The following is a 22,781-nucleotide window of genomic DNA, read 5'->3' as shown; positions in this document are numbered from 1 at the left end:
GCGAGAAAGGGCACGGGCGAGGGAGAAGGTTTTGTGTGGGCCAGGGTTGTCGGAAGCGGGCTGTCGGGACGCCCGCAAAGCCCCGGTTTGTGTGAACCGGGCATCAGATGTCGCGTTGTATGGCAGAAAACGTCTAGACCGCGCGGCCCGGACGGATGCGGGCAGTTGGAGATTTATGATCTCCCGCGTTGGAGATTAATTCTTCCCATGGGAACACATTAAACAAAAGGGTTTCATGATCTCCCGCGTTCATTAGTCATTAGTGGCAATATCAAAGTGATTTCTCGAAAATTCTAGGATTATTTCGATTAAACAACGGTGTTATGACGGCAAAAAAATCACAATAACACCACCACGCCCAATTGAAACATTTCGGCAAACAGAGGCAGGGCATTGAAGGGCGTGGGAGCCGGCATCCACGAACGGACAGGCGTTGGCAACTGCGACTCCGTGAAGGTGTGCTCCGCGTTGTGATCAGCATTGTATCACACATGGTGGCCGACGATGATGGTGGACACGAAATGTTGCTGCGGAGCGAGATGCGGGGCGGTGTAGTAGTATGACGGATGCAACTGCGTCGGCCAGGGCAATGACGATTGCACGATTGGCACCGGCGAATCACACGCTTTTCTGAAGGACATACGGGTGACCAACCGCCGCCAAGGCGTCCTCCCTTTGGAACAAAAGTAGGCCAGTGAGGAGAGTCTTAGGTGTACAAAAGTTGAAACTTTAGGGAAAATACAGTTTGTGGGATCTAGTAGATAGGTGTTAATCCTCCTAAAGCAGACAATTTCTTCTAAAATATAACTTATCGTTATTTGCTGGATATGCTCTAGTCTGGACATGCGACTCTCACCATATTTACCCAACCACTCCACCCACCTCACTGCACTGACCTGGCCCTTGACACCGCCACCACAGTTGCCTCTGTCGACTTCATGCTGTCAGAATCGACCGACACCGCCATCCCGTAACCATGTCGACCTCTCCCCGCCTCTTCTCGTCAGTCGAGGTGGCTAGAATCGCCTTTTCCGCCGCTGATGACGAGCCCGTCGTCACTAAGCTCTGCCTGGTCGCTGCCGAGGTCTGTTTTCTCTGGAATTAGACCAACCGACCTCGGAAATACGATAGCAAGCTGGAGCGCAGGCCAGAGCTGGCCGGCACAGCCAGAACCAGAGAAGTAGTCTGTCATTGGCGTCGTCAACGTTGTCGCGCTACTTCCAAATTGCATTCAACGCATCATCGCTCGTGAACCGCTTGTGCCGCCACCTTGGCAGCCTTGGCAATCTCTGCTGCCGCCTTGGAGCGCAAGCCACAGCTCTGCTGCTGGCGCTCCGACCGCCTCCGCACAGAAGATATTTGCCTCTATGGTATTTATTTTTCCAAAAAAAACATTTTATAACAAAAGGTCTCAAATTAACTATTAAATTTCCTAATGTTTAGATGAAGAGGTCGTGGGAGACGATCTTCGTCAATTCGTCGTCGGATAGACGAAGACGATGAATTTGAGTTGGTGGGTCACGTGGTTGATATGCAGGAGGATTTTAAGAGGGCGCGACATGGTTCTTAATTAGTTTTAAGGATGGTTTTTCGAGACCGCCATGTGTCATGATGGTTTAGTGAGGGATTATTTTGCGGCGAATTAAGTATATCACCTTTGCTATTTTTGGAGCCGATTCCACGTGTGCCAGTATTTTTCCAACACCATTGCAAAATCTGCGGAGAAACTTGATCCCTAGTTTGCACCAAAGACAACACTGAAAAATCAACTAATTTTTAGGATAGGGGATCTACTAGATGAGCAACAGTGGTTCCCTAAAAAAAGATATGGGATAGGGATCTGCTACGAGATGCTCTTAGAGTCTGTTAGAGCTGCGGTAATGATGGCAATGCACCTTCGGATAGAGTGTTTGTAGTTGTCGTTAGGTGGGCTATAAAAATGAACATTATCGTTGTTACTTTTGTGTTCTTTGTATTGTCATGCTGTTTGATGAATAGATCGTAAGTGTATATTTTTTGCTTTTTATAGGGCAGGATTTACTATGTTTTTCTAAAACAAATTAACACATTCGTAGCTACGCAAAAATCAGGGTTGCCAGAGTTGCCACCTGAAGAAAGTCAAGTGATCGAACCGCATATGTACTAGGCTACTAGCTAGCCTTTGTTGGGGCCGAACACCCCCACGGCGGAGCCAACCGAGGCGAAGGCGGCGACGAGCAGGCAGGTGGCGCGGAAGGCCTGAATGGCGAGCCACCGCGTCGTCCACGGCGCCACCTTGTTCTGCGCAAGGTACATCTCGACGGGGAAGTGGATGTCCAGCGGCCAGAAGGTGAAGGCGCCGATGAGCCCCACCACCTGGTTGAAGTAGGGGTACCACACGGCCATCGCCGTCACGGCCACAACGTACGCCGTACGGAAGCACAGCCTGAACACGTTGACGCTGCGCCGCCAGCGGAGCAGCGGCAGCTCCACCTCGACGGCCCAGGCCTCGGCTCCGAAGCGTCGTTCCACGAGCGCGAACGCCGGCTGGCTGTACAGCTGAACACATACGTAATTCACGAGCGGCGTCAGGTCAGGTCGCGGTTGCACGCGGCACATACATAGGATAGTAGTAGGTGCTTGCCTGGTAGCCGCCGAGGAGGTGGAGGACGACGGAGAGGTTGGCGAGGTCGATGAGCCAGTAGGGCTCGCCGAAGCCGGTGAGGAGGTTCCCCGGCGTGCCGTCGCCGAACGCCGCGTAGCCGAAGCACCCGCAGCCGAGGTAGAAGAAGGTGGTGATCGCGATGCTGGCCCTCGAAGCCTTCTTCATCGTCTTGCTCTCCGCCGGCGGCGACCTCAGCGTGTCCTGCTTGATCATACCGTGTCAGCTCGGTCCCTTACGCCGAGCGCATGCAATCACACTGGCATTTTGTGCATATGCAAATGCATTCTGACCTACCTCTATTTCCAGCAGCACCAAGGTGTAAGGGTAGGCGAAGGCGATGTCGCCTAGGGACTGTGCGACGCGCCACACCTTCTGCATCGGGGATACCAGGGGAATGCCTCCGATTCCCCCCATGATCACCCCATTCTCTGAAGAAAGGAATCGTCACATGGCCGATCATGTGTGCGAGTGCGTCGTGCTATCTGTTACTGTTACGCACGTACCGATCACCTTGGCGGCGCCGAGGCCGAAGCCGACGAAGGAGTAGAAGAAGGACATGACTGCGGCGAAGACGGAGAGCCAAGCCATGTTGTGGAAGTCCGGTATCTGCGACAGCACTGCCTGCGCGAGGCCGAACAGGAGCATGTAGTAGACGTCTGAGCCCCCGGCGGCGGCGGTGGAGAACGGTGCGCCTCGGCCTTCCCGGCCGTAGCGATTCGCTTCATGAATCGCCCTGATAAACCAGAGATTGTTACAATAGTTAGCAACAATCTATAAGGGAGGGATGTGGAGTATCTGCTCCCGAGCTCAAATGCTCACTCATGAGCAGTACAATAAAAAATAGTTAAAAATCAAAGAATTCTGAATTTCCTTTGGAAAAAACTTTGACAAATGTTTTGTATATATGCTTGCAAAAATTCAGCACGAATAACATTCGTGGAAGTCGTGGCAAGAAAACCAAATCAATGCTCCAAAAATGTTAGTTTTAAAAACATTTAGGACTGCTAATTTTTTTTGCATGACTACCACGAATTGTTCTAGGGTCTTCGACTGGTATTCTACCTGGATCACCACAATAGTAGGCAGTATCTACACTGAAAAACTCTGCTAAGCTCTACGAGTTGCCCAAGATGCAACATCCAGTGGAAGGTCTGAAATGCACCTATTCTTCAAATGTCATGTTGCTCGTCGCGTGTGACGCGTAATGTCCATCTCAACCCTGGACAGGCGGTGGAAACAACCAAGCTGGAGTACTCTAGGGGCAGAGGGGATTTCCGGTGGAGCAGTGAAATGCAATTTTTTTTTGAGAAATCGGTGAAATGCATTCAGATTGGAAAGAACACCAACGGCGAAATCACTCTGCTGAGCCGACACTGACACTGAGAGACGAAATCTAGGGGCGCAAATGGGTTTAGAGACCCCAGTAGTCCTATCCCGAATATGGCAGTTGAACTATTATAATAGGCTTGGCTCTATAAAATGGGCTTATCTTGGGCAATAAAACGAAAATAAAGAAGAGATTCTTGTTTCCAAGCGGAACTCGAATGGGCTGCTAGCAGATTTGTTGGGGATGTAGCATGACTACCAACCCATCGAACACCTCTGGTAGTCCGCACTGCCGTTGAGTTGTCGGCCTCTTTATAGCCCTTCATCATCTTCCTAATTCTCTGAAAAAATAGGAAGATGGCGTGACTTACTCTCCTCATGCTTGTCATGATGATCTAAATACTCTCTATATTTGAAATATATTTAGGTAGGAAGTCTCCCTCCCCTCCCGGTGATTGTTTCGAAGAAAACACATCCTCAAACTGCAATCTCCCAGTTCAGTTTCTTGGATGATTACTTTGTATAGGTCCATTGAGCTAGTCTGAATATTGTTGACAATGCTCAAGCAGTCAAATGCCACCAAGTGCAGGTCGGCCGCTAGCGCCATCCTCTCTGACGTCGCCATGGTCGTCGAGTGATAGGAAACAATCCCCGATTATGGAAAGCCACACAAATGGCTCTCCCAACAGACGATTTTGATACTTCACCAGCAACATTTAGCTTCATGGTACCCGTAGCCCCGCCTATTCACTTCTTCCTGCACTTGCATTGGTAATTGAGTTATCGGTGGTTTCTCCGTGAATTTCAACTCCAGCCCAAAGCTCTTAGATCAGAAGGTGGAGAAAGGGCGACAATTCTAGCACAACATATTCATTGCTCTAGGAGGCACTTCTCTTCGGAGCTCATTGATATCTCTATGTAGTATGGGGATTTGAGCTCATCTAGATTACTTTGTGCTTCAGCTCAAAAACTGTACTCCCTCCGTACCGGTGCATAAGTCACATTATGAAAACCAAATAATCTTAAAACACTTAGGCGCGGTGCATTAACTACCAACTTTGTTCCCTATTTTTTGTCTTGGAAAAAGAAATCAACCAATAGGAGACGTGGGACGTGTATGCATCCAATGACTTGCGACTACTTATCATAATATGCGGTGGTCAATTCTCTGCATGCAATAGTATTAATTAGAAAATAAACATCAAGTTCTCTCGTCCCCCCCCCCCCCCACCTTGGTCGCGGTGCACAACCTAAGATGACTAATACGCAGGAAGTAAGTGATGTGTGGGGGTGGGATGGGGCCTCCTTACTAGTTGATGCAACCTAGTTCTCATTGTCGGTCCCTAGACTTGCAATTGAGCCATTTCTTCTCATCATAAGACGAAGTGGGCCATCCCTTCCTACTACCTTCACGGGACTAGGTGTGGTGTCTTCCTCATACTCCCTTTGTACCGGTGTATTAGTCATCTTAAGTTCTCCACCGCGATCAAGGTGGGGGAAACTTGATGTTTATTTGATAATTAATACTATTGCATGCAGAGAATTGACCACTGCATGTTATGCTAAGTAGTCACAAGTCATTGGATGCATACACGTCCCACGTCTCCTATTGGCTGATTTCTTTTTTCAAGGCAAAAAATAGGGAACGAGGTGGGTAGTTAATGTACCTCAGCTAAGTGTTTTGGGTTATTTGGTTTTCATAATGTAACTTATACACCAGTACGGTGGGAGTAATCATTCATCTATGGTGCTTCCTTCAAAGTCCTTTTGCATGCACAAGTGCTTATGGCATTCTCTCTGGCCCCTACCACCTTTTCATGTCCCTTCCTAGAAATGAAGCAGTGTGTATCAAAGGGGGGCTACGTGCTAATAAACTCATCCCACATCCAACCTCCATAATTGAATTGTGACTTGTGCATGTTCCCCCAGCTTACAATCTTCATGCATGTTCCCTAGAAGACCACACCATGTCACAGAACTAGGGCGCCCTCTCGTATTTCACCGTGAAGGAATGTATGTCAATGATTTTGTAAAAATCAAGATTTTCGTTCACTTTTACATAGTCGATGCTATCCACACGGAGCACATATTGATCTGTTTTTCCTTCTACATCACTAGTTCCTCTATCTAGTATTAATCCCAGATGGCAAATGATGTGTAACCAGACCATTAGATTTTTCAGTCGTCGATCTTGGGAAGCCATGGGGTGGAACATCATGGGACTAGCCTCCTTGACTCACCACTAGTCACCCAAAAAGTAAAGATATATGAAGATGAAATTCTTCCTAGCCATGTGGTGTTTGAGTCTACATGACATGCTCCATGCGGCCTTCATCGCCTCAATGAAGGAATGCACACCAAAAGGACGCAACATATGCATGCGCACCACCGCTGATCACTCCACCCTCTTGCATAGGCTGTTCAGATATTCCTCAATGAAACAAACATTCTCGAGTTCATTGTTGTCCAGGTCCAGATTCTTCATCATGCCATCAAGTGTCACAGAAGATCCCGAGGAACCAATGGCCGCAACCCTTGATGCACTCGCCGACATAACATGGCCAATGTGACAATCAAGATTCAACCAAATCCTAGACCCTCCATGTGACACCAAGGCTAGGTGGAAGGACCAACTGACCCCATGATCCAACCAACTGTATTTGCGAGGGAGAGAAGAGGCAAGGCTAGGAAAATTATAGAATAAATATTGCGTAGGACGGAGATTGCCTCCGGCAGAGTCAAAGAACGAGTCAGTGTGTTAGCTTTGAATTGAAATATTGGTCATCGATCAATTAATCATTCATTTTTTCTTATTTGGTATTTTCACCGAGGCGTGTTTCTTACAAAGGACAACCTGGGTAATTGGCAGAGAAGTAGGAAGTGTTATTTTTGTCCACCTGAGAGACAATTAAACCCCTCTTTCAATGCGCCTTTTCGTTTTCTATATGGTATGTCACCAAGGTCGCATCCAACTTGTATTTGCCTTGCAATGTTGCCAATATGTATGGTCGGTGGCTTGATGGTATACCACACAAGTTTGATGCGCTTATAACGGTGAGAATGTCTGCCTTATTATGGCCGCTATGGCTATGTAGAAAATGACATGGTTTTCAATGGTAAAATATAAACTTATCACAAATGCAGGTTATATGTACACATTGGCCCCGTTATCGTCTACTCTCCAACTACTGGAGCACTAACCATTCTTCACGACAGTGTGTACACATTTGAAGCGGGTGGCCAAGGATTTTATTTACCCCACACAAGTATATGCATAGTCTACGTACCGATAGGTCCTCCACCCGCTTTGCATAAGCATGATTTTGGTCTCGTATGACTTTGTTGTTGCTGCCATTTTTATTATTATCATGTGGGTGAATTAGAGTTTTGTTGTGTGCATCCTAGCATGTAGAGACTAGTTATATTCACATTATGCTTTGTATCCAGTTGATGCAACATTATAAGTAAATAAAGGCATTAATTTATGAGATTTTTTCATTTGGCCAATAGTCAGAAATTTCTTGAACATGGTTGCCAGATCAAGCAATCTCTCTAACCTACTCCTATATCGCTCGTCCTAACCCTTAATCTTCTGGTGAGCATCCCCATCATTCCACCTAGCCCACCTCTGACTCTAGATTCCCTGGCTAGAAGAAATAGAGAGGAAGAGAAGATTTTTTTCTCGAAAGAATAGACCGTGAGCAAAAAGGAAGCAACCACCTCAGTATTAGCATTGTCATAAATTTTAGATTTTTTGTAGAATATCTCACATATCCATGAGATTTCTTGTCATGCATTATCTCGGTGAGATAATTTAGCTAAAACATTCCACTTGAGTGCAAAGGTGAAAAAGGTGGTGCCAGGAGATCCCCTTTACCCGCCAGTGAGAGCGCGGATCCCGGCCTCCTCCGCTCGCTTTGGCAACAGGAGGAGGTGGGGATCTCGTTCCTCTGCATCGGGCGTGTAGATAGGGTAGCTTTAGGTTGTGTGGCGCTGATTTGTGGTTGAGATCGCTGTCACTCTGCAGGAATAATTCTACCGCCTCTTTTCCTCCTTGCTGGTGCTGGTGGTGCCGACATGAGGGCGGCATTGCTCTCCCATTGATTTATGTATCGAGTGGTGGTTTCTATTCCAGGTGCATCGATGGCTCCAACGCATTGTGGCATGTTATTGAGCTTTGGGCTGGTTGGCATTGCTGCAAGGACGAATTGGCCTTATGATTATCATTCTTCCCCTCCTCTTCATTGTTGTGCAAACGAGTCCTCCATTGGCGGCAAGGAGGTGGGGTCCTGGTGTGTAGGGGGTGGATATGTGGTTTCCGACGAAGATTCCTTGGCAACGATGGTTTTCTCGGGGTGCTAGTCTTATGGCCGAAGTTTGAAGACTTCCCGGTCTCCATGGTCGTCTTTACAAGGTGCTGGCTCCGGCAATGGGGCGACGGCGGCGGTGATGGCGCGCCTTCAACTCGCTTCGGCGGAAGCTGTGGTTGTTGTGTGGTCTGCAGACCTTGTTGTAATTTTATTTACTTCTGGGGTACTCTAAACTACTTTGGAATTTTCAATATAAACTCTGGTCCTTTCTGCAAAAAAAAGCATTCCAAAACTTTGTAGAGCCCCATTTGCACTTCTCGAATGTTTGGATTTTTCAAGCCATACCCAACATTGACAGATACAACCCATAGTCAAGACAAATGGGGCGACCAACCTAGGTCCTTGGAGGAGGAGAGACCAAAATACAAAATTCTAGAGTCAATTAGACGAGTAGTGCTAAAACTTCACGGAAACCGGCATACAGCAAACTCATGCAACACCTTGGTTCGGGCATGCAAATACAACGCTTATTGCCGTCATATACAAAATCGATGCTAACTAGGCATGCCGACATGGCATGGGCATGCTGTCAGCCACCGGACGACAAAAACAGGATGTGTGATCCCTTATTTTGTAAAAAAAAACTCATAATTATTTTTCTCATGGAAAAGCCCCTGGTACGGGTGGGTCATGTTGTCAAGGGCCCACAAATAATGTGCAAAAGTGGTGAGTTGTGGCCAGCAGGTGTGTGTACCAAGCCAATTCACACATAATGTTTCATGTTCTAAGTGGATATGTCTCCTATATATCCATTGAGTCTTACGGGTTGTTTGAATAAGAGGATTATAGAGAACTAGGTCTTTTTAAACGTGATTTCTGTTGTGACCACCTAAAAACTTGTTTGGATATGCACAATTGAGTTTTATAAACAGTTTTGCTAAAGTAGATCTAGATGTGCCATAAGTATTGCACATCTAAGTCCTATGTCATTGATCTTGCGCAGAGATTCGTTTGGGTATTCTTTTTCGTTTCCTTTTTATGCTTAATTGAGTCACTTAGATGTGCAATAACTAGGGCACATCTAGATGTGCCTTATGTGCCTTAGACATACCGTATAAAAGTCTAAAAGGCCAGCTTTTAGGAAAACTCATTTTCTAAAATCTTTCAACTAATTCCCTGTATTCAAACAACCACTTAAGCGGGCTACAGTCCCTATGGACCATTTTGCACTATTCTTTTAAAAAAATACAAAAGATATGCAAGTTATAATAAAAATAAAATAAATTGCAAAATAGAAATGAACACCTTTAAATACTACATAATTATTTTATTAAAAGCATGAACATTTATAACTTATATTAGCATTTAATTATATAGAACAGTATGAAATTACTTTGATACTTTTATTAAGTATGAAAATTAATACGGGAATAATTTTACAATTTACAATTTAATTATATGGATAATTTTTGAATTAATACATGAATATATTTTTAGTGTAATATATATTATTTATAACATAAGATTATAAATTACATATATTTATAAATTTCTACAAAACTAACGCAGCTGTGTGGGGTGGTGGGCACGTGCACCTGATGACTGCATGTCGATGGATCGAATCCCAGCCAACTATTTTTACATTATAAGAATGTTTTTTAAAGCATGAATATTTTTATATAGTACATTAATATTCTGTTAAAACTATGAACCTTTTTCAAATTATATTAGCACATATTCAAATACAGAGAATAATAAAAACTTTCTTAAAGCATGAACACTTTTATATACTACATGGATATTTTATTAAAACTGTGAACATTTTAAAACTTATAAAAGCATTTATTAAAATATATAGAAAAATTTGAACTTTCTTAAAGCATGAACGCTTTTATATCCTGCATGAATATTTGTTAAAACCGTAAACAGTATTAAGCTTATATAAGCATTTATTCTAATATACAGAAACATATAAATTACTTTGATATTTTTATTAAATATTTGTATTACTACATGAATAGTTTTGTAATTTATAATTTAATTATATGGATAAATCATAAATTAATATGTCATTATTTTATATATAATTTATTTAATTTATATGTATATTATTATAACACATGATTATAATTGACATATATTTAATAATTTCTAAAAAATATATTGCAGAATGTGTGCAAACTACAACCCACTTAAGATTCAAAGAATACATAATAGACATATCCACATAGCCCCTAAAAAAAGACATATCCACATAGGACATAAATGCTCCTGGGTCGGGTGGTTAGCCACACGAACCCATTTTTTAATTATTTGTGAGTCACTTAAAGGTGCACCCATGCAACCAACTACTATTCATATTGACCGGGTTTCTTCATTAGGCCTTGTTTGGTTCCTTCAGATTTGAAGGGGTTTGGAGGGGATTGAGAGGGATTAAATCCCCCACAAGTCAAAATCCACCTCAATCCCCTCCAATCCTCTCCAATCCCTTTGTAGGAGGGATTAACCGAACAAGCCCTTAAGGAAAACGTCCAAGGTATTTTCGCAAAATAGCAGGCCACACACCCTGCCTCCACCGTTTGGTGGATCACAGCGGGCCCCACATCATGCCGGCGCACCTAGTAATCGTTGATGTACCCGACCACGATTAGCTTGCATTTGCACGCACCCGACCATGATTAGCTTGCATTTGCACGCCCGATCCAGGTTGTTGCACCAACTCATTGTGCCACAAGTTTTTGCACTAGTGTCGCACCCTTCTTTTTCAATTATTTGTGAGTTGCTGACAGGTGTGCCCATGCGGCCTAGTACTATTCATATTGATATATTTTGGGGGCTTTTTTATGAGGAAAAAACTCTAAAGCATTTTTTGTAAAATAACAGGCCACACGTCCTGCCTCTGTCATTCGGTGGCTGACAGGGGACCCCATGCCATGCTAGCGCACCTAGTCAGCGTTGATTTTTGGAATGTTATACATTAGGTTATAATGCATATCATATTTTATTTTGCTTTTGGTTTTGATCCTAAAAAATCCTAAGCAACTCAAGGACCCACGGAGAGAGTTGGGGATTTCGTTATTTACATATTTGAGTTTTCTCAAATTATGTAAACAGGATCATTTGATTTTATTTATTTTATCATCAATTATTTCTATTACAAAAATATGAGAGCGGGAATAAAATGACTTTCCCAAAATATAGAAATATTGAGGATTTAATAAAAAAATCAAATAAGATTTATTTGGGAGTTTTTCGGTATTTTTAATTGAAATTAGGAAAAATGCGCGTTTTTCAAAGTTGTAGTTTGGGCCCAGAACAATGTTCACTTTATCGGGCTTGATTTTAGAAATCAGGGAAAATTTATTTCGTGATTTTTCGAGTCCGTTTAGTATTTCTTTTTATTTTTCTTCCGAGCGGAATTATTAAAAAAAACGCGGAATCGACTTTGGGCCGTACTCGGCCAGGACACCGCCGGCCGAGGCTTTATAAGCCGCCGCCCCGGCCCGAGAGAGAGCCCAGCCGCCTAGCCCCGAAACCCTAACCCTAGCCGCCGCCGCCGCCGCCCGCCGCCGCCTCGCTGCCGACTCGCCGGAGCAGCGCGCCGCCCGAGGTTCGCCGCCGCCTTGTTTTCCATGCCGTTTAAAAATTTTTCTGTTCGTCGTTTTTCTTTTTCGTCGGGTTTTTCGCGGTTATTTTCTGATCGCGATTTCTGATCCGATTTTCGTTTTAGTATAACTTTTCGCTCGTTTATCGGAATCAGGCGATTCAAGCGCCTGGAGTTTCGTCTCGAAACCCTCTTTCCGAATAATCAACTTAAACATGTTTTTGCTACTGTAAAATTTGACTTAGATCCAGATTACTAGAACGAAGTTGTTTTCTTTCGCCGTTTGACTTCTTTTGTTTCGTTCGATTTGATTCTTTTGCCAACCAGGGTTCTTAAGTTGAACTTTCTGGTTAGATTTCTATTTGAGTTTACCTATGCATTAGATGAGTACTTATTGTATGCTTGTTTGTTTGTCTGCGATAGAATACCCGGAGTGTGCCGCCTGTTACGTTGAATCTCTAGGTTTCGCGGATCATCAGCAAGGCAAGTAACACTTTGATCATACCTTATCTACAACCCAGTTTTATTGCATTAGATCAATCCTCACACATTGCATGATTAGGATCTAATTAAATTGTGGGATGGGAAGTAGATGAGGTAGTACCTATTACCTGTTTATTATTAAACCTTTGGGAGTTACTTCTACGTTTGCTTATTATGCCATGCTATGCTAGTAGACGTGGATTGGGTGAGTGAAATCCATGACATATGTGAGATTGATAATTAATGGTTTATCTAAGGTGGCAACTTAAACACACATCTGGGTGGATTGAGGCACCTGGGGTTTCCAGGACTTGCCTGTTTTTCTTTTGGACCGTCACCCAGGCTCAAAGGGATCATGAGATTATTCATACTAGAAACTTCCGTGTGCAGCCACAAGCCATTATGGGCTCTGGCATAGTTGACTAAGTTGTGCGAACTCTTACAGTGGTAGACTAGCATATGTAGGGGATGTAGGTGGTACGGTCTACCCGATCGTAAGGTGCTAGCGCTTCTGAAAGACTATGTCTCGGTCATTCGTCTTCTCAAACACCCTGTAGTGCGAGAAACCAAACGGAGGCGATCGATTCTTGTGGGGAAAAGTGCGCAAACCTCTGCAGAGTGTAATAAACTAATCATGGTTAGCCGTGTCCCCGGTTATGGACATCTTGAGTATCTAGTACTTGGATTTTCATGTGAATCTCAACATGTTACTCTAAAGTTAATTTTGTTGGGTTTAATGATGTTACTTTAATTGGGATTGAGAATACTGTCAACCATTCTCAATGTTTAACAACCACCATGATAGTAATTAAATTTATTCCTTTGAAGTAGGAAAAGATTGGCTTTACGCAAAAACTGTAACCATAGAGCTTTCCACCAGCCAAATATGCATATAGTATAGCTGTTTCATTCCATTACTCTCTATGTGTTACCTTGCCAGCATATTCCATGTGCTGACCCATTTTCGGGCTGCAACGTTAATGTTGCAGACTTTTCAGACGATGATTAAGGAGTTTTTAGGTCGTGGTTCTATACTCAGTGATGCCGTTGGAGTTGATGGACTCACTTATCTTCCAAGCCTTCCGCTGTTATCATAATTAGATGGCCTTAAGCCATATTTATTGTAATAAGTTCTCTTTTAAGACACTCGATGTAAGAAGTGTGTGATTGCTACTCTGCTATAAATTCTCCGAGTACTGTGTGGTGTCAGCATTACTGATCCAGGGATGACACCGGAGCACAACGATCAGACTGTTTGAGGTCTGATCGCTACAGAGATGGTATCAAAGCACACGCTGACTGTAGGACACGACCACTAAGCTAAAGACCTAGATCACTACTCACTCTCTTCTCTTCTGACTTCTCATCTTTTCTACTCTTTAGGATGGCGGATGCAAGGAACAAGTTCACAGAACCAGATGAAGATATACCCTTTGGACGCCACTTGAAGGAAGTCACTAGATACCTGAACATAGGAGTACCAAGCTTCACGGGAATCTACAACGCCACTTTACCTGAAGAAGAGCGCTGGATGATTCAAGTTCAAGTTCCAGGAAGGACTTTCATGCCAGTCACTGAGCCCATAGAGTTTTTTTTGATGCACCAACTTGGAGTCTAGGAAAGAGTATGGCAGCTCACATCGCCATGGGACGCATTGGAGAAGTCTACCGCAAGGATCTCAAGGATACTATCTACCAGATTTGTGGGCGCCGAGATGAACACTGGGAGATGATTAGCACCAGGAAGGATAGATCAATCGCAGCTTTTATCCAGGAGTTAAACCAGCACATTCGACGACAGGAGAATCAGATGTGCACCGACATGATAGATCTGAAGAAGGCTAAGACTAGAATCAAGGAACTGGAGGAAGAACTCAAGGCTACACATGAAGATTATGAAGAAGAAATTGAAGTATTGGTGGATAAGAATGCCGACCTAACTATGAAGATAGCGGTATTTATGGGAGGCCCTATGCCCATAGATGAAGACAAAGAACCCAAGGAGATTAGCCCGGAAGACTACATCATCATTGACGGCACCGACTCAGAACAAGATAGTAGCGATGATGACTATGTGGATGAAGCAGGAGCAGATATCATGGAGTCTACAACCGTAGAATATTTCTAGTAGACCACCTCATCAGTAGTAGTAGTCCACCATGTAAATATAGTAGTCCAAGCACTTTGCGATAGTTAGATCGATTGTATGCCTTTGTTTGATTGATTGAAGTGAATTGTGTGCTTTTGCCTCATGTGCATATGGGTAGTGTTTTCTCTTTAGACCCCCTCTATTCTTATATCTCGTCTTTTCTAAAACCCTCAGATGCCTCCGAGACGTGACCCCGGATTTGCCTTTCCGCCGGAGCTTACCCAGTTGATCCAGCAGCAGAACACCTTGATGCAGTTGCTAGTTCAGAATCAGAATCAGGGGAACAATAACAACAACCCACCACCACCACCACCTGTTGACCACTTAGCCCGTTTTCTTAGGCTAAATCCGCCGGTGTTTTCCAGTAGCACCGAGCCGATAGTAGCAGATGATTGGCTCCGCAAGATAGCTAGGGAGTTGGCCACAGCAGGATGCACAGATGTGGAGAAGGTTAAGTTTGCCGCACATCAGTTAGAAGGACCCGCAGCATCCTGGTGGGAGAATTTCACAACCACCTTCCCAGTCGACACTGTCACATGGGACCAGTTTCAGCAGGCTTTTCGTACTGCCCATGTTTCAGCAGGAGCAATGGCCATGAAGAAGCGTGAGTTTCGTAACTTGCGCCAAGGAGGACGGACAGTTGGCCAGTATGTGGAGGAGTTTAGTAAGCTAGCACGTTATGCCCCAGATGACGTTGCTACGGATGCAGCTAAGTAGGAGAAGTTTCTAGAAGGACTGAATGATGAGTTGAGTATGCAGTTGATGGTAGCCACCTTCAACAACTACCAGGAGTTGGTAGACCGTGCTCTTATGATTGAAGGGAAGCAGCAGCAAATTGAGAACCGCAAGAGGAAGTATGGACAAGGAAAGTATAATTCAGGAGCTCAGCAGAAGCCACGTTTTACCCCTAGGCCGGGAGGACATTTTCAGCATACCCATGGAGTAGGTAGCTCGCACAATCAAAATGGCACCAAGAATGGTAATGGGAATGGAGGAAGCAATGGACAGAACCGCAACACCCCATCAACCCCAGCCAAGAAGGACTTGAGCCATGTCACTTGTTATAAGTGTTCGAAGCCAGGACATTATGCAAATGAATGTCCTGAAGGCCAAAATGGCAATGGAAGTTCTGGGAAGAAGCCGAACCCTTTCAACAGGGGACAGGTGAACCACGTTAGCATGGAGGAGGTTGAAGCTCAGCCCGATGCAGTAATAGGTAAGTTTTTGGTTAAGTCATTTACTGCACTCGTTCTTTTTGATACTGGTGCATCGCATTCATACATCTCAAGGGGATTTGTGGATAAGTATAACCTACCAACCCAAGCTCTTAGGTCACCCATGTTAGTAACCTCGCCAGGAGCAGGATATGTGGCTAGTCTATGGTGTGATCGGTTACCATTAAGGATTGGTAACTATGTTTTTCCCTCAGACCTAATAGTATTGGAATCTCAAGGATTGGGTGTGATATTAGGCATGGATTGGTTATCAAAGTATGAAGGGAATATTGAGTGTGCTAGTAAGTCAATTTTGCTTACCACACCAGAAGGGAGAAGGATCAAGTATGTATCCCGGCATGTACCAAAGAGGACACAAGTAAATTGCCCCACATGAGTTGTGCAGGAGGAAGTACCAGTGGTAAAGGATTTTCCTGATGTATTTCCTGAAGAGTTGCCAGGCATGCCACCGGATAGAGACATTGAGTTTTTGATTGAGCTATTGCCAGGCACTGGGCCAATATCAAAGAGACCATATAGGATGCCAGCAAAGGATTTGGTGGAAATTAAGAAGCAGATTAAGGAGTTACTGGATAAGGGATATATTCGCCCAAGTTCTTCGCCTTGGGGATCGCCAGTACTTCTAGTGGAGAAGAAGGATGGATCGTTAAGAATGGTTGTTGATTATCGAGGATTGAATGAAGTAACGATCAAGAACAAGTACCCACTACCAATGATCAACGATCTGTTTGATCGGTTGCAAGAAGCTAAAGTGTTTTCCAAGATCGATTTGCGATCAGGATACCACCAGTTGAAGATTCGAGAACAGGATATACCTAAGACAGCATTCACCACAAGATATGGACTATATGAGTATACCGTTATGTCATTTGGACTGACTAACGCACCTGCCTATTTTATGAACATGATGAACAAAGTGTTTATGGAGTTTTTGGATAAGTTCGTCGTGGTTTTCATTGATGATATCCTGGTTTATTCGAAGAATGAAGAGGAGCATAAGGAGCATTTGCGTTTGGTACTTGGAAAGCTCAGAGAACATCAGTTATATGCCAAGTTCTGCAAATGTGAGTTTTGGTTGAAGGAAGTAGGATTCCTCAGACACGTTATATCTAGAGAAGGTATAGCAGTAGATCCCGCTAAAGTTGAAACCATGACCAAGTGGGAAGCACCAACAACAGTTGGAGAGATCCGGAGTTTTCTGGGACTCACAGGATACTACCGGAGATTTATTGAGAATTTCTCAAAGATTGCAAAGCCTATGACGGAGTTGCTGAAGAAGGATACTAAGTTCAAATGGACTGAGGAGTGTGAGGCTAGTTTCCAGGAGTTGAAGAAACGCTTGGTTACCTCACCAGTGTTGATTTTGCCAGATCAAACCAAGGATTATGAGGTGTATTGCGACGCTTCACGTCGAGGACTTGGATCAGTGCTTATGCAGGAAGGGAGAGTTGTTTCATATGCTTCAAGACAACTGAAGCCTCACGAATTGAATTACGCTACACATGATTTGGAGTTAGCAGCCGTAGTGCATGCATTGAAGACATGGAGACATTTTCTCATTGGAAATCATTGTGAGGTGTACACGGATCACAAGAGTTTGAAGTACATTTTCACACAGAAGGAGTTGAATCTCAGACAAAGGAGATGGTTGGAGCTTATCAAAGATTATGATATGAAACTGCATTATCATCCCGGGAAGGCTAATGTAGTAGCTGACGCATTAAGCCGCAAGAGCCATGTCAATACGTTAATGACGGGAGAAATACCCAAGGAGTTAGCAGAAAATCTTCGTGAACTATGTTTGGAAATAGTTCCGAGAGGCTATGTAGCAGTGTTGGAAATTCAGTCAACTTTGATGGACAGAATCAGGGAAGCTCAGAAAACTGACAAAGAGATTGCCGCTATAAAGGAGAAACTGAGCAAAGGAAAAGCTAAAGGATTTCGTGAGGATGAGCACGACACCCTATGGTTTGAAGACCGTGTTTATGTATCCAATGACCCGGAGATCAGAAAGTTGATTCTGCAAGAGGCACATGATTCACCGTATTCGATTCACCCAGGAAATACCAAGATGTATTTGGATTTGAAGGATATTTTCTGGTGGACCGGAATGAAGAAGGATATTGCGGAGTATGTAGCAGTTTGTGACGTATGTCAGAGAGTAAAGGCAGAGCATCAGAAGCCAGCAGGATTGTTGCAACCATTGCCGATACCCGAATGGAAGTGGGATAAGCTAGGCATGGATTTTATCACGGGATTGCCCAGGACACGTTCAGGCTATGACTCGATTTGGGTTGTAGTCGATCGATTGACGAAAGTAGCACATTTCATCCCAGTAAAGACCACTTACACCAGTGCTAAGTTGGCAAAGATATACATGATCAGGATCGTATGTTTGCATGGGGTTCCGAGGAGTATTGTATCAGATAGAGGAACCCAGTTTACCTCAAAGTTCTGGAAGCAGTTGCATGAGACTTTAGGTACTAGGCTAGAATTCAGTACAGCTTTTCATCCGCAGACAGATGGACAGACCGAGAGAGTCAATCAGATTTTGGAGGATATGCTGAGAGCTTGTGCGCTAGATTATGGATCTAGTTGGGACGATAATTTACCATATGCAGAGTTCTCTTACAATAATAGCTATCAGACCAGTTTGAAGATGACCCCTTTCGAAGCTTTGTACGGAAGGAGGTGTAGGACACCGTTGTCATGGGACGAAGTTGGAGACCGCCAGTTGTTTGGACCAGATTTGATTAAGGAGTCTGAACAGAAGGTGAAGTTGATTCGCGATAGGCTCAAGGTAGCCCAGTCCAGACAAAAGAGCTACGCAGATTCTAAACGCAAGGAGATAGTTTACGAAGTCGGAGACAGAGCTTATCTTCGAGTATCCCCACTTCGAGGGATTAAGCGCTTTGGAGTTAAGGGGAAGTTAGCGCCACGATTTGTAGGACCATATCGAGTTTTTGAGCGTATGGGAGAAGTGGCCTACAAGTTGGAATTGCCAGAAGGATTGACAGGAGTTCATGATGTGTTCCACGTTTCTCAGTTTAAAAAGTGTCATGCGGAGATGGCTGACATACCTTTGAGGGACACAGTGCCATTGGAAGCAATTCAGTTGGATAACAATTTGGCCTATGAGGAAAAACCAGTCAAGATTCTTGAGTTTGCCAGCCGAGTTACTCGCAGCAAGGTTATCAAGTTTTGCAAAGTTCAGTGGAGCCACCACACGGAGGATGAAGCCACCTGGGAGCGAGAGGAAGATTTGCTCAAGGACCACCCTCACCTATTTTCTAGCCAACCCGAATCTCGAGGGCGAGATTCATCTTAAGGGGGGTAGGTTTGGAACATCCCAAATTTTCAATTTGGAATGTTATACATTAGGTCATCATGCATATCATATTTTATTTTGATTTTGGTTTTGATCCTAGAAAATCCTAAGCAACTCAAGGACCCACGGAGAGAGTTGGGGATTTTGTTATTTACATATTTGAGTTTTCTCAAATTATGTAAACAGGATCATTTGATTTTATTTATTTTATCATCAATTATTTCTATTACAAAAATATGAGAGCGGGAATAAAATGACTTTCCCAAAATATAGAAATATTGAGGATTTAATAAAAAAAATCAAATAAGATTTATTTCGGAGTTTTTCGGTATTTTTAATTGAATTTAGGAAAAATGTGCGTTTTTCAAAGTTGTAGTTTGGGCCGAGAAAAATGTTCACTTTATCGGGCTTGATTTTAGAAACCCGGGAAAATTTATTTCATGATTTTTGGAGTCCGTTTAGTATTTCTTTTTATTTTTCTTCCGAGCGGAATTTATTAAAAAAAACGCGGAACCGACTTTGGGCCGTACTCGGCCAGGACACCGCCGGCCGAGGCTTTATAAGTCGCCGCCCCGGCCCGAGAGAGAGCCCAGCCGCCCAGCCCCGAAACCCTAACCCTAGCCGCCGCCGCCGCCGCCGCCCGCCGCCGCCGCCTCGTCGCCGACTCGCCGGAGCAGCGCGCCGCCCGAGGTTCGCCGCCGCCTTGTTCTCCGTGCCGTTTAAAAAAAAATTCTGTCCGTCATTTTTCTTTTTCGTCGGGTTTCTCGCGGTTATTTTCTGATCGCGATTTCTGATCCGATTTTCGTTTTAGTATAACTTTTCGCTCGTTTATCGGAATCAGACGATTCAAGCGCCTGGAATTTTGTCTCGAAACCCTCTTTCCGAATAATCAACTTAAACATGTTTTTGCTACTATGAAATTTGACTTAGATCCAGATTACTAGAACGAAGTTGTTTTCTTTCGCCGTTTGACTTCTTTTGTTTCGTTCGATTTGATTCTTTTGCCAACCAGGGTTCTTAAGTTGAACTTTCTGGTTAGATTTCTATTTGAATTTTACCTGTGCATTAGATGAGTACTTATTGTATGCTTGTTTGTTTGTCTGCGATAGAATACCCGGAGTGCGCCGCCTGTTACGTTGAATCTCTAGGTTTTGCGGATCATCAGCAAGGCAAGTAACACTTTGATCATACCTTTATCTACAATGCAGTTTTATTGCATTAGATCAATCCTCACACATTGCATAATTAGGATCTAATTAAATTGTGGGATGCGAAGTAGATGGGATAGTACCTATTACCTGTTTATTATTGAACCTTTGGGAGTTACTTCTACGTTTGCTTATTATGCCATGCTATGCTAGTAGACGTGGATTGGGTGAGTAAAATCCATGACAGATGTGAGATTGATAATTAATGGTTTATCTAAGGTGGCAACTTAAACACACATCTGGGTGGATTGAGGCACCTGGGGTTTCCAGGACTTGCCTGTTTTTCTTTTGGACCGCCACCCAGACTCAAAGGGATCATGAGATTATTCATACCAGAAACTTCCGTGTGCAGCCACAAGCCATTATGGGCTCTGGCATAGTTGACTAAGTTGTGCGAACTCTTACAGTGGTAGACTAGCAGATGTAGGGGATGTAGGTGGTACGGTCTACCCGATCGTAAGGTGCTAGCGCTTCTAAAAGACTATGTCTCGGTCATCCATCTTCTCAAACACCCTGTAGTGCGAGAAACCAAACGGAGGCGATCGAGTCTTGTGGGGAAAGTGCGCAAACCTCTGCAGAGTGTAATAAACTAATCATGGTTAGCTGTGTCCCCGGTTATGGACATCTTGAGTATCTAGTACTTGGATTTTCATGTGAATCTCAACATGTTACTCTAAAGTTATTTTTGTTGGGTTTAATGATGTTACTTTAATTGGGATTGAGAATATTGTCAACCATTCTTAATGTTTAACAACCATCATGATAATAATTAAATTTATTCCTTTGAAGTAGGGAAAAATTGGCTTTACGCAAAAACTGTAACCATAGAGCTTTCCACCAGCCAAATATGCATATAGTATAGCTGTTTCATTCCATTACTCTCTATGTGTTACCTTGCCAGCATATTCCATGTGTTGACCCATTTTCGGGCTGCAACGATAATGTTGCAGACTTTTCAGACGACGATTAAGGAGTTTTTAGGTCGTGGTTCTATACTCAGTGATGCCGTTGGAGTTGATGGACTCACTTATCTTCCAAGCCTTCCGCTGTTATCGTAATTAGATGGCCTTAAGCCATATTTATTGTAATAAGTTCTTTTTTGAGACACTCGATGTAAGAAGTGTGTGATTGCTACTCTGCTATAAATCCTCCGAGTACTGTGTGGTGTCAGCATTACTGATCCAGGGATGACACCGGAGCACAGAGATCAGACTGTTTGAGGTCTGGTCGCTATAATTTTGTATCCGGCCGTGATTAACACTGTATTTGCATGCTCAAACCAAGTTGTGGTAGTCGTTGTATACCGCAAGTTTTACCACTAGTGTCCATTTCCGTCAAGTTTTAGCACCAGTGGTACAATTGACTCCAAATTATACTAGTAAACACTAAATTATTATCCAATACATCCCAAACATTATTAAATATGCGGAAAAAATCAAAGCCTCAAAAGTATTGGTCAGGAAGTTTGAATAAATCATTGAGTGAAAATGGAGCATGGAAAAAAAAGACGAGAAGACATCCACTGGGCAAGTGGAAATCCCTTTGAAGGAAGCTATTCAGAAATAGCTCGAACGATTTTCCCTTCGACAACAAACTCACCTTTCTCCTATTTTAATTTTTAATAGAAAGGTTGAAATAGATGTATTTACTTTCTACATCAAATATCCTTTTTTTCCCTAGTTCTACTTCCAAGCGTATGATACTCAGGGTTGTGTTTTTTTTCTACCAATATGGGCTTTGCCTTCACCAACCAAAAAAACTATCATTGGCTCACTGTTGATTGAAAGATGTGGAAAAGGTATGTAATGCATTTTGGTAGCGTGCTTGTTGGGGGAACACAAAAAATGGAGCATGTACCACCTAAGAACGAACTAATCTGATTTGGTGGGTGGTGACTTGGGCTGTGAGAGACTGGCATGAGCTCTTGAATACGCTAGATAAAACCAAGGACATTTCGGAAGTGCAAATCAAATATTAAACTGTATGTAGGCAAATGTACAACTAGTGTCATTATTGTGTCTATCAGTAATTACTATAAGTGATGCTATCTCAATACCAAGTGCCAAGTACAAGTACAACTGATCGTTGATCTAACTTTAAATTATACTCTGAAGTTTCTAAAAATACACTTGTCTAATAATACACTAGAAATCACTATTAGATTATTTCTTAGACAATACGCTTTGCAGATCTCTAGCATGATATTTATAGTGACTAGCTAGAGGCCCATGCGTTGCACGGAACATCAAGATGCATTTATACGAGTTGTTTATCTCGTGGGAGACGAAGATGAATGAGGGAAGGCCTTATCTACAAATGTGAAGAGGGGTGCAGGTATCTTTTTACAAAATTGTCATAGTTTGCTTTCTATCTGTCAGATATAGATCGGACGGTTTATATTGCAGGATGGCAGGCACACCCTCATCACCAACTCGGTTTTTTAGAAGAGTTATAGTGAAATATACTAGGACACATGCATATACAAGCAATATATA

At 43.4% G+C, this 22,781-nt stretch overlaps 1 protein-coding gene across 1 annotated transcript in view; it reads right to left on the bottom strand.

Annotated features, from left to right (window-relative positions):
* Positions 1-1,997: 1,997 nt before the first annotated feature.
* LOC119317695 (probable amino acid permease 7) overlaps positions 1,998-22,781 on the bottom strand; it is a 24,286-nt gene continuing 3,502 nt past the window's right edge. Inside the window, exons 5-8 of the mRNA XM_037592182.1 lie at positions 3,148-3,377; positions 2,939-3,072; positions 2,624-2,845; positions 1,998-2,538 (exon numbers count right to left, since the gene is read on the bottom strand). Coding sequence (XP_037448079.1) covers positions 2,155-2,538; positions 2,624-2,845; positions 2,939-3,072; positions 3,148-3,377 — 970 coding nt within the window. The 3' untranslated portion in view covers positions 1,998-2,154. The remainder of the gene's footprint in view (positions 2,539-2,623; positions 2,846-2,938; positions 3,073-3,147; positions 3,378-22,781) is intronic.

This window comes from Triticum dicoccoides, chromosome 6A, assembly GCF_002162155.2.
Source record: "Triticum dicoccoides isolate Atlit2015 ecotype Zavitan chromosome 6A, WEW_v2.0, whole genome shotgun sequence".
Taxonomy (NCBI): domain Eukaryota; kingdom Viridiplantae; phylum Streptophyta; class Magnoliopsida; order Poales; family Poaceae; genus Triticum; species Triticum dicoccoides.
This window is presented reverse-complemented; position numbering and strand designations above follow the sequence as displayed.